Source organism: Periplaneta americana, chromosome 10, assembly GCF_040183065.1.
Source record: "Periplaneta americana isolate PAMFEO1 chromosome 10, P.americana_PAMFEO1_priV1, whole genome shotgun sequence".
In the NCBI taxonomy this organism is placed as follows: Eukaryota; Metazoa; Arthropoda; class Insecta; order Blattodea; family Blattidae; genus Periplaneta; species Periplaneta americana.
The window spans coordinates 84,798,138-84,810,624 of record NC_091126.1 but is presented as its reverse complement, the minus strand read 5'-3'; the positions used below and the strand labels follow the sequence as shown (position 1 = coordinate 84,810,624).

The 12,487-nt window shown below is 33.4% G+C and overlaps 1 protein-coding gene across 2 annotated transcripts in view; it reads right to left on the bottom strand.

Annotated features, from left to right (window-relative positions):
* Positions 1–12,487, bottom strand: part of LOC138707845 (transketolase-like protein 2) — a 163,271-nt gene that overhangs the window by 23,005 nt on the left and 127,779 nt on the right. For both annotated transcript variants that reach the window (XM_069837824.1, XM_069837825.1), the window contains exons 7-9: positions 8,528–8,665; positions 7,863–7,989; positions 178–317 (exon numbers count right to left, since the gene is read on the bottom strand). In XM_069837824.1, the coding sequence (XP_069693925.1) occupies positions 178–317; positions 7,863–7,989; positions 8,528–8,665 (405 nt within the window). The remainder of the gene's footprint in view (positions 1–177; positions 318–7,862; positions 7,990–8,527; positions 8,666–12,487) is intronic.

Sequence of the window (12,487 nt, the reverse complement as noted above, 5' to 3'; positions counted from 1 at the left end):
CTTCGTGATAAATTCTGTTTTGTTCATATCATGCACATTGTGCTCAATAAACCATAGTAGTAATTTAGTATTTGAAAAGATCTTCTTTCGAACAATAAAAGTTGTAGGCCCTACTTATTTACAAACTTAAACATAGTTCACGAAAACATAATTGTCTTATTTTAAAATGAAAATTACCTGCAGAGATTCATCATTTTTATACAGAACAGGTGTGTTGGGTCTCGATGTACGAATAAAGCAGATACCCTTTGTATTTGCTGCCAATTCTACAGCACGTTCTGTACTAACTGCATCACTGGGATAAAAGACAGTAGACCCTGAAATTTAAACCAAATTCACTATTAGAAATGTTATTTCAATGACCATAAAATTACATTTGCCATTCCTATACAAGTCCAAGCAATAATTTTAATGAAACTTAAATGAATGGGTTACAATCTCTCCAACTTTTTATTATTATCTACATATTTCTGAAGCTTTCGATTATCATCAATAACGAACTCATTTCTTAACATTAAAGACTTTTTCCTTCATTCTGTTGAAGCCCTACAGCTGATGTCTTTTATTGTAACTTCTACACGTTTCACAAAAATTAAGTTACAGTAACTATAACTTAAAAGACACACATAAGTAGGGGCGTGAGTTTTGGTTATTAACAATACAAAATGTATTAGAAAATGTTATGCATGGAAAATGCAGATCCCTTAATTAAAGTTAAAAATTAAGTGAAATATATCCACGAATTTTCGCGAAATTGATCGCAATCCACGAAATTACTTCATAGTCACGATATTTGCAACAAAAAACAGGCATTATTGAGAATTCGCACGAAAAATAACTTCCAAATGAAACGTGAAAATTTTCTTTGTTACAAAATATAAATGAACATTTCTTACGCACTTGATTTTTTATAGTGCCATTAATCGATCAAAATATTTAGTCGATTAATCGATAGATTAATCAAGTTTTGATCGAGTTGAAAAAATGTTTTAATATACTGTAATGCACAATTATTATTGTTAAATTTAACTTGAGTTTGGTGATAAGCACAAGTATTAAGTGTTGAATATCTGTATATATTGTATCATTATATTAAAAAACTATTTTAATTACTTACAGACATATTTATTATGAGGCTTATAATTTATTGTGTCAATTTCTCCGGGAATTTTTGAGACAAACATAAATAAAAAACATATGAAGACTCACCTAGTTAATACCGCTTCATCCATAATTTTAAACATGTGAGTGCATTCAAATGCTCCGAATTAAGTGTCGCTCTACATTTAGTAACAATGTTTCCTGCATCACTAAACATGAAAAAAAAAAAACTTTTTTTTTTTTTTCTGTCAAGCACTTCACAATCGTTCAATTTAAATCCAAATGTTTCACCGAGTTTACCTTTCAAATTCTCATATGACATAATGGAGTTTACACTTTTCACAAACCACAGAAAACTGATTTTTTTTTTTTTTTTCTTTATCAAACTAAACACATAACCTTCACATACAAACTCAGTATAGAAACTGCAACTTCTGCAAAAGTACAACAGTCGAAACAGAAAACTGGCCCCTATTGTAATCGAATTACCAGATGCAAACAATTTTCTCTTGGTTTCAAAGGGATTGTTTCAATAATAATTTTAAAAAATATTTAATTTTTTTTTTAGTTTCTTTAGGGTGCAAAATATGCGCGAAATTGCTCGTTTCTTTTATGAAATATTCACCGAAATTAAACAATTTTAATAACCCAAATTGGGGTAAAATAATCACCATAAAATCACATCCTTACATGTAAGAAAGCATTCATAATGCACCTAAACTATGAACTTTAGATTTCTAGATTGCAGACAGAAAGAGGCATCCTTAATTCCAAGAGCCACAATGTTGACAGTTTATTAAATTTTATGGTTTAAGTAGATGTACATTTAACTTCTTGGTGCCAGAATTTAAATGCATCTGAGATAGGGTGACCAGACGTCCTCTTTTGTCCGGACATGTCGTCCTTTTTTGGCCTTTGTGCGGGATCTCAGCAGATTTAAAAAAAAAAAAAAAAAAAAAAAAATCAAGAAATTTCCTCCTTTTCGTAATTTGGATGCCTGATATTTTTAAATTATATGATTTGACGTCTTTTTCAAGTAATTTGCCTGTAGGTGGCAGCAGCATCGACAGAATATACTCTTAGCCAATGGCCATAACTCTCTTTGCTCCTCCTTGTTATGGTCGTTGCTCAGAGGTAGCTAGTAAATCGAGAAATCGAGTTTGATCAAAGACCTTGTATATGGGCCTAATACCACAGTCTAGTATATACAGTCGCGAAGCTTGAGTTGTGAGGGTGATAGGAACAACTGAGCCGTTCAGAGCAAAAATGGTGTAAGTCAAAATTGGGTAATGAGGTTTAAAGTAAAAGTTCTGTAAAATACAGTGCAAAGTAGCAGTTAATATGTCCTTCATGCTATCCACCGACTAGTAATAGTTTAAATAAATTGAATATTAATTGCTACTTTGCGCTGTATTTTACAGAATGTTTACTTTAACCCTCATTACCCATTTTTGACTTACACCACTTCTGCTCTAAACGGCTCAACTGACTGTGCCGGTACTATTTCGCATTGTCGTAATGAAGCGATATTAGCGATGCTAGTGGTAACCAACTTCTATGGATGCATATTTACTATGTATTGAGCTCCGAGACTGTATATACTAGACTGTGATAATACTATACAAAGTCTTTGGGTTTGATATGTACTGATAGAAATAAAGTTACATAAATTTGAACATCTGACTTTTTAATAATTGTTCAATTTCATTCACGTAATATAAATTGTATAGGCTGCAATTAGGTTAGGTTATCTGTGGGAGCAGGAAACATAGATAGTTGGGTAGCTATGTTTTCAAAAAATCGCTAGCCGACCAATGTCAGCTATGCCTTATTTCGAGCATTACTGCATACTTACTGGCTTTTAAGGAACCCGAAGGTTCATTGACGCCCTCACATAAGCTCGCCATTGGTCCCTATCCTGAGCAAAATTAATCCATTCTCTATCATCATATCCCACCTCCCTCAAATCCATTTTAATATTATCTTCCCATCTACATCTCGGCCTCCCTAAAGGTCTTTTTCCCTCCGGCCTCCCAACTAACACTCTATATGCATTTCTGGATTCGCCCATATGTGCTACATGCCCTGCCCATCTCAAACATCTGGATTTAATGTTCCTAATTATGTCAGGTGAAGAATATAATGCATGCAGTTCTGTGTTGTGTAACTTTCTCCATTCTCCGGTAACTTCATCCCTCTTAGCCCCAAATATTTTCCTAAGAATCTTATTCTCAAATACCTGTAGTCTCTGTTCCTCTCTCTCAAAGTGAGAGTCCAAGTTTCACAACCATACAGAACAACCGGTAATATAACTGTTTTATAAATTCTAACTTTCAGATTTTTCGACAGCAGACTGGATGATAAAAGTTTTCAATCGAATAATAACAGGCTTTCCCATATTTATTCTGTGTTTAATTTCCTCCCGAGTATCATTTATATTTGTTACTGTTGCTCCCAGATATTTGAACTTCTCCACCTCTTCAAAAGATAAATTTCCAATTTTTATATTTCCATTTCGTACAATATTCTGGTCACGAGACATAATCATATACTTTGTCTTTTCGGGATTTACTTCCAAACCTATCTCTTTACTTGCTTCCAGTAAAATTCCCGTATTTTCCCTAATCGTTTGTGGATTTTCTCCTAACATATTCACGTCATCCGCATAGACAAGCAGCTGATGTAACCCGTTCAATTCCAAACCCTCTCTGTTATCCTGGACTTTCCTAATGGCATACTCTAGAGCAAAGTTAAAAAGTAAAGGTGATAGTGCATCTCCTTGCTTTAGCCTACAGTGAATTGGAAACTCATCTGACAGAAACTGACCTATACGAACTCTGCTGTACGTTTCACTGAGACACATTTTAATTAATCGAACTAGTTTCTTGGGAATATCAAATTCAATAAGAATATTATATAAAACTTCTCTCTTAACAGAGTCATATGCCTTTTTGAAATCTATGAATAACTGATGCACTGTACCCTTATACTCCCATTTTTTCTCCATTATCTGTCGAATTCAAAATATCTGGTCAATAGTTGATCTATTATGCCTAAAACCACATTGATGATCCCCAATAATTTCATCTACATATGGAGTTATCTTCTCAAAAGAATATTGGACAAAATTTTGTACTAAGTCAACAAAAGTGATATTCCTCAAAAGTTATTACAGTTAGTCTTGTCCCCCTTCTTAAAGATAGGTACGATAATGGACTCCTTCCATTGTTCTGGTACAATTTCCTTTTCCCAAATAGCAAGTACAAGCTTATAAATTTCGTTAGATAATGCACTTCCACACTCTTGTATTAATTCTGCTGGAATTTGATCGATACCTGGAGACTTATAATTTTTCAGATTTTCTATCGCAATTTCGACTTCAGAAAGTGTGGGTTCGGGTATAAATGGCTCAGCAGTTTGTATTTCAATTTCGTCCCAATCATTTCTATTTGGCCTATGTATATTTAGTAGTTGTCCAAAATAGTTTTTCCATCTGTTCAGGATTGAATGAGCGTCTGCAAGCAAGTCACCATTCTCATCCTTGATCACGTTTACCCTTGCCTGATATCCATTCTTGAATTCCTTTATGCCCTTATATAAATCTCTAATGTTTTTATTCTTGCTATTTGTTTCTACCTCATTCAGTTTTTCCTTCAAGTATTCTCTCTTTTTATTCCTAAGTGTACGATTTGCTTCCCGTCTTATATTGAAATAATTATCTCTATCCACCTCAACTGGATCCTGTAAGAATTTCAATTTTGCCTGTTTCCTTCTTTCTATTACCATGCAACAATCTTCATCAAACCACGGTTTCTTTTTCTGAGTTTCATAATAACCTATGCTCTGTTCAGCTGCAATTTTGATATTATCTCGGATATTTTCCCACACGCTATTCACATCTAACTCTTCCTCAACATCGTCAGAACTTGCTAATATGGCAAACCTATTTGAAATTTCGACCTGATAATATTGCTTAGTTTCCTCGTCCTTTAATTTCGGAATATTGAATCTTCTAATATTAACTTGTTGCTCTACTCGCTTGGCTACTGATAGTCTTTCTCTTAGTTCTCCAATTACCAAATAATGGTCAGAATTACAGTCTGCCCCCCTGAAAGTTCGAATGTCTACTATATTAGTATGTCTTCTTTTATCTATCAAGATGTGATCTATCTGGTTATGTGTCAATTCATCTGGAGAAGTCCAAGTATATTTATGTATATTCTTATGGGGGAATGTTGTACTTTTAACAATTAAATTTTTTGATGTGGCAAAGTTGACTAACCTAACTCCATTGTCATTACTAGATATGTGTAGGCTCTCTTTTCCAATAGTCTGTTTAAAAATATCCTCCCGTCCTACTTTAGCATTGAAATCCCCCAATAAAATTTTCATGTGATATCTAGGTAACTGATCAAAAGTCTGTTCCAATTCCTCATAGAAGCTATCCTTTATATGGTCGCCTTTCTCTTCTGTATGGGCATGAGGATTTATAACTACAATATCGCACCATCTACCTTTAAGTACTAAATATGATAACCTATCACTGATAAATTCGACCTTTTTTACTGCTGATTTTATTCTTTTATGAATAAAGAATCCTGTTCCTAATTGGTGATTATCGTTTCCTTCCCCATAATACAACAAATAATCTCCTATTTATGTTCTGCCATTCCCATCTAACCTAACCTCCTGTACTCCCACAAAGTCTATTCTGTATCCAGCTAGTTCTTTTGCTTCTAATGTTACCCCTCCTGTTCTATATAGACTTGTAACATTCCAAGTACCAAATCTCAAAACCTTATTCCTTTGCTGTGGTCGTGCCAGAGAATCAGTCCTATTCCGAGGCTTATTTGAAGGATTCGTAACAAGCTGTTTTTTTTTTTACGGTGAAGGATTGTTAGCTACCCTCCATATCTGGAGGCAGTCTCCTCGATCCGCAACCTGAGGACGCGCCATGCCTGCATGCTAAAGGAAAGTATTTTCCACAGCTTGACAAACACATTACATATTTCTCGCTGTAGTGTGTTACGGTCTTAAATCTGTACTGTAAATATTTTGTAATAAAGTAGACATTGACGTAATTTAAAGCATAATATATGCCTAAGCCTAAATCTAAGTATATATTTTCTGTCCTCTTTTTTCGAACAATGTCCTCTGTTTTATTGACGTGAATTTGGTCACCCTAATCTGAGATACATAAGTGACGAGGACTTAATGCCGTAATATCCCATTTCATTGCATGCAACTACTAATGTAAACTTTCGATTTTTTAAATGATACAGTTACTGTCAACTGAAGCTGACAAAAGGTTAATTTACAACAGGTTTCCTTGGACAGCTCTTACACTGCATTTGAATGTGATACTGCTTTGGATTTTACATAGCAATGTGACAAATGAATTAGTCCTTTATAACGAGATCTTATGTTATTTTCGAATAAATTAACTCTTACACATCATCACTCCAACTGAAAATAACTAATGGCCAAATGCTCTCTTATATAAAGCAGATATTTAAGACACTGTCAAAGGCAGGTAACCTACCATTAAAATAACTACCCTTCCCTGGCATTTAAAATATTTGTTAAATTGAAGAAATTCTGACTGTACATATTGAGACTTCATGTTTCCCAATATATTCTAATATAATTAATGTATTCCTTCATTGATTTTGGTAACAGCTCTGATTATGTTTTGATAATTACCATATTAACTCGAATACCCTATACCCTCAAATAAATCATGCACCTTAACTTTTGTAACATAAAAAGGTGACGATAATAATAATAATAATAATAATAATAATAATAATAATAATAATAATAATAATAATAATAATAATAATGGTAACATTCACAGCATTAATATTATTATTTTCAATGTCTGTTCCATTAGCAATTTTGGAGACCTAACAGCAGAGAGATAGAATGGTACATCAGATGAGTGCATGGGATGCACAGTAGGCTAGTGTGAGAGAGAAGTCTGTTCCAGTAAGTCACACACACACTTTTTTTTTTTTTAGATTCTTTCAGAACAAGAGCGTACTGGGTAATAGAGTAAATATAGTAATTTGTGCAGATTATCTTCATACCCTAGATTTTTCAATTGGAGTTATTCCATGCACTGATAATTAGTTTTTAGACGAAATTTAGGTTTGTCCTTTGCTCTTTTTTTTTTCCACAATGGGCAGGGTTGCGAAAATTTTGCGATTTTCATAGATTTTTTTCAACATCTAGAGTTTTTTCTTTTAAAAGCTCTTGATTGCCAATACAATTGTACAAATAATTTAGGACACAATGTTTCTGGACATACAGCCTACATTAGACCTACTTTATTTATCCAGCAGTTATCTAAGAAAAAACATGTTTAAAAAGTTTTCGAGTAAACCCAAATTCTATCTTTTTACATAAACCCCCATTACTTTTTATTAAAAGAAAGCTCATTTAACCCTTGGCAAGCTGGTGGGGTCCATTTCCATTACCCCATATCCACTTAGTTTACAGTGTGTGCATTTCAGGTCAATTTGCGGAGGGTTAATGTGTGTCAAACTTGGTTGATGCGACTTGTAGATATCAAGTATTAACAAAATCAGTTTCATACAAAGACAAAAAGATGGCATGCCCATAAACTGCATTTTCGTATCAGGGATGCTGAATACAAACGCATTTGTCAAAATTTAGAAATTATTATTTTTTTTTTCCTTTGCAAAATCACACTACTTTCACTTTATACTTCACATATGAACAATTTTCAGTACACAAACCTGGAATGCTTCGGAACAAGGCAATATCTTCAAGACCCATCTGGCTAGGTCCATCCTCTCCAATGCTCACTCCACAATGGGAACCAACAAAGTTGACATTTGTTTGAGAGATTGCCCCCATACGAATCTAAAACCAAATTAAGTTTGAAACTATTAAATGTATCACACTAGAATAGTTTAAAAAACCCAAAATTTCTTACACTTAACTTGCTGTACATTCACCGCTGTTTACATTTGTTAAATTTCCTCCTATTGTGAACCAAAGACACAGTATCTCTGTATAGGAGTAGAAGTGTACAGAATTATTGAAAGCATGCAATACGAGCCATTTTGCAGATTTATCAGATGTTTTACTATCTATTTTCATGAAAATTTCACCCATGAAGTCTTAAACTCGATATTTTATTTTTATTTGAAGAAAACATGCAATGAATAATTTCTATCATTTTACAACATACAAGAGTCTGTGCCACATGTGTTTGCAAACTGTTGTGCTAGAAACATGCTGCAATAGATGTTGACGAAAGTGCATATTTAACAGCTCTCTGCTTCTCTTACATGTCATTTTCAGCATTACAAATGGTCTCAAGTTTCACATTTAAGTTGTAGTCAATAACTTCATTTCTTTTAACACAGTGAAGAGAGTTTTAGTTATCACAACCAACCTGATCAAATGCTCGGGTAAAGAAAGTAGCAAATGTTGACACGAATGCAATGGTTCTATTCCTGCAAGTAGCTCCAATAGCAACTCCAACAAGATTTTGTTCAGCAATAAAACACTCAATGTAGCGCTCTGGGAATGCCTGGAACAAATCACAGCATAACATTAAATTAATTTATGGACACTAAATTATGTATAATGAAGATAACCAAAACTTTTGCATCTCTATACTTTTTGTCTTGCATATTTTCATAGTGAAAAGTATATTCATATCTGCTCGTTAAAATTATCTTAACTCACAATTGAAATCGCTGTATCAGATTTTCTCCCTCATTTTTAATTCTGTTTATTCTGTGTGTGTGTGTGTGTACATATATATATATATATATATATATATATATATATATATATATATATATATATATGGGAGGATAATATGAAAACGGATTTGAGAGAGGTGGGATATGATGACAGAGACTGGATTAGTCTTGCTCAGGATAGGGACCGATGGCAGGCCTACGTGAGGGCGGCAATGAACCTGCAGGTTCCTTAAAAGCCATTTGTAAGTAAGCAAGCAAGCAGCCAATGACATAATAGTTGCAGGATTCATCAGTCTGCTGTGAGTCATCGACAAACAGACATATACAGTGTGTTACACGTATATACAGGGTTCTCAAAAGTAGTGCATAATTGCAAATAAAACTAAATGAGGGGATTTTGGACAAAAACCACCATCATATAAACCTTGTATTTAGAAAGGAATATTTTTATGAAAACAAAATATTTTTGTGAATATTGTGTGAGTTATGACATCATTGAGGACATTTTAAGTGACAACCAGTAGTTTCTTTTAAATCATAACACAACACAGGGTTCCTATTTTCATGAGCCCGAACAGGAATGCAGTCTGCAAATCATACTTCGAAAGTTTATAATATTCTTGGAGGTACAGACTCCAGTTTTTCTGTCTCAATTAATTCGTGATATTTGCATCACTTTAATTTTCTTTCATCATTTTTATTAGTACTGTAATCACAATCTTATTTCATTACTCTTCTGTACAGTTTTATTGAGTTTGTCGCTCACATATTTCCAGATAGCATTCCTTAAAGATTTTATCTTACTTCTTTTCCACTTCTCATTTAAGAGCCGTGTTTGGTTTGGACTCACTTTTATCATTAACATTTTCAATATCCTACATTTTAGTAACCAAGGAAACACAAACAGTGGACCACTGATTACCATTATCTCCAGTGGTAGAAATATGAACCTTTTGGGATGAATCCTGCTCTCACTGAAATATGAAGAGACACTATCATCTGATAGAATTTTAAAGTAATATGTTAGTCCAATGGGACAGGCCACAACTATAATAGTTGATAATTATTATGGATGACAGATCATTTCAAAAACGTGAAAATACAGATTTTTCATCGTGCTGCTTGTCTCCTTAAGGGTGGGGGGGATAGGTGAAATTTCTATTTTCTACATTTTTTAAGCTACATCCTTAATTTTTTGTACACATAATCATAGTTTGATAGATAATGATGTGGTGAAGTTTCATTCCTGTGAGTGAATTAGTTTCTAAGTCATTAACAAAATTATTTTGAAAAATCTGCGTAATTCAAAATGAAATGTGTTGCTGAATTTTTCAGTGAAATGTTTGAGATTTTATTTGCAAGACCAGTGGCATATTTATAAAAATATCACATATTAGTTTTCTTATATCTTTTCTACAAAAGTGGGAACAAATTTTTATAACCACTGCATAGCTAAATATAGAAATTTTCCATTGCCACTATAAATATGTAATTTTTTATTTCAAAAAGTATCCGTTTAATCATACAACCTATGTGCTGTTTTATTAACCACAGTATATAGAACATGTCTCGCGTCATGGCGTCGTGGTCTAAGGCATCCTGCCCAGGACTCGTGTTACAGAATGCGCGCTGGTTTGAGTCCTCATGGGGGAAGAAATTTTCTCATGAAATGTCGGCCAGTGTATGGGACCAGTGTCCACCCAGCATCGTGATCCACTTGGGGAGCTACGATAGCTAGCGAAATCCAGTTATATGCAAACCAACTAGAACGGCTGGGTGGGTTCATCGTGCTAACCACATGATACCTCCATTCTGGTTGGATAATCGTCCACCTCTACTTTGGCATGTGGACGTGAAGCCAGCATCTGGCTGGTCGGTCTTAAACTTAGTGGGCTGTAGCGCCACGGATTATTATTATATAGAACATGCAGTAAAAATTTAATGTTTCTATCACCAAACTTGTGAGAGCCTTTACACTTCGAATCTGACGAAATGTGTTGTAGCCATTTATATATTGCGTAATTTTTATGCTTTCGAGCGCTGCAGAGCATTGAAACTTGCTCAACATATGAAAATAAGAGATTGTCGTTTCATTTTTTACAAGAAAATGAAAATACATTTTTTGACTGAAAATTACCTAAATTTCACCTGTCACCCCCTTAACTCACTAAAGCCCTCAAATGTAGTTTTTATATACTGTACTCCAAAATTCTTCTAGGAAATGTTAAATTTCCTTTAAAATATAATATGTGAATAAATAAATCTGCTGTTATCTATATTACCAACATCAAATTTATAATTACTCCAACATTTCATTCTTTCTGTCCTCACAGAAAAAAACTAAAATTGTAACACATGCGAAGTTAATATGCCCTGATCATTCCACATATATATTGTACCCAGCTTGCACAGCACATTTATAATGCTACAGAAAATTTCACATTACATAATTATTTTAAGTGTGCACATTTCATAAAATTTTTATGAAGTGCTTGTATTGATAATCATTTACTTTTGTAAATTGTCTTCTTTTTTTTTTTTTGGTCCTTTTAGTTATAATTTCACATAAGTGCAAGTCAATAATGCAAAGAGATAATAAATGTGTCTTAAATTTTAATATTTGAAACGGAAACAAACATTTAGTGTTGAATGATCAAAACGAACATTAACCCATGTTCACTCATGCTATGAGGTTCAATCTAACATTTTATACTTTTTACTACAATTTCTTTGTATTTAATTTTGAATTGTTGTCTTAAAAATGCCTTGTTAGATTATTTGGCCTTGCTGTGGTGTGTTTGTCGAGCAGATGCGATGTTTGGGAGAGAAGAAAGGAATGGGGGAAGCAATGGGCGACACAGCGTGTTAGTTCCTTTCAGCGTGAGCGGTCAGATGTGTCTCTGTGAGGAGAAATCTAACTGCGCGAGTGATCACGTGTTTGATATTACAAGACAAGACGAGTGTGAATTTAATTGAGTCTAATTGTTATTCGAAAATAATTAGTTGGTTAGAAGAGGTATCGGACAATGATCAGCACTCCACATCAGCTCCAGTTTCTGACTCATGTTGAATACAGCGAACATGATATGGCTTCAGAAAAATCAGATGGAAGTGATACTGAAATGTCCAATGTTAGAGCTGGAAGGCCAAGAACAGTAAAATGTTTTGTTTATTAGATGATAATGATGTTTTATAAATAACAATTTAGAGTGCAGAGTTATGATACTTTTACATTCAATAAAATGAAAAATATTAATAATACCACACAAAAGAACACATTATGAATTTTATGATTTATAAAAAAATGATCAGATGTTAGATACAACATAATGCAAGTGATCGCATTACACAACAAAGCACGAGTAATTGCAGGTTAAAACTGAATGCATCTGAAGTTTTAAGGCTTAATATGCGACTAGTCCCCCCCCCCCAAAAAAAGAGGATGAAATACTCAGCATTTAACAAAAAAAAAAAAAAAAAAAAAAAAAAATTCACGGTTCTAAGTGCTATAGATTTTAATATATTACTTATTGAATGTTGATATTATATTACGTACTTTTTGAGAAAAATGCAATTAAAGTTTTCATTTGTTTTCTTAGCAACTATAAGAAAGATTTAGGTATTTAAGAAGCACTGTATAAAAC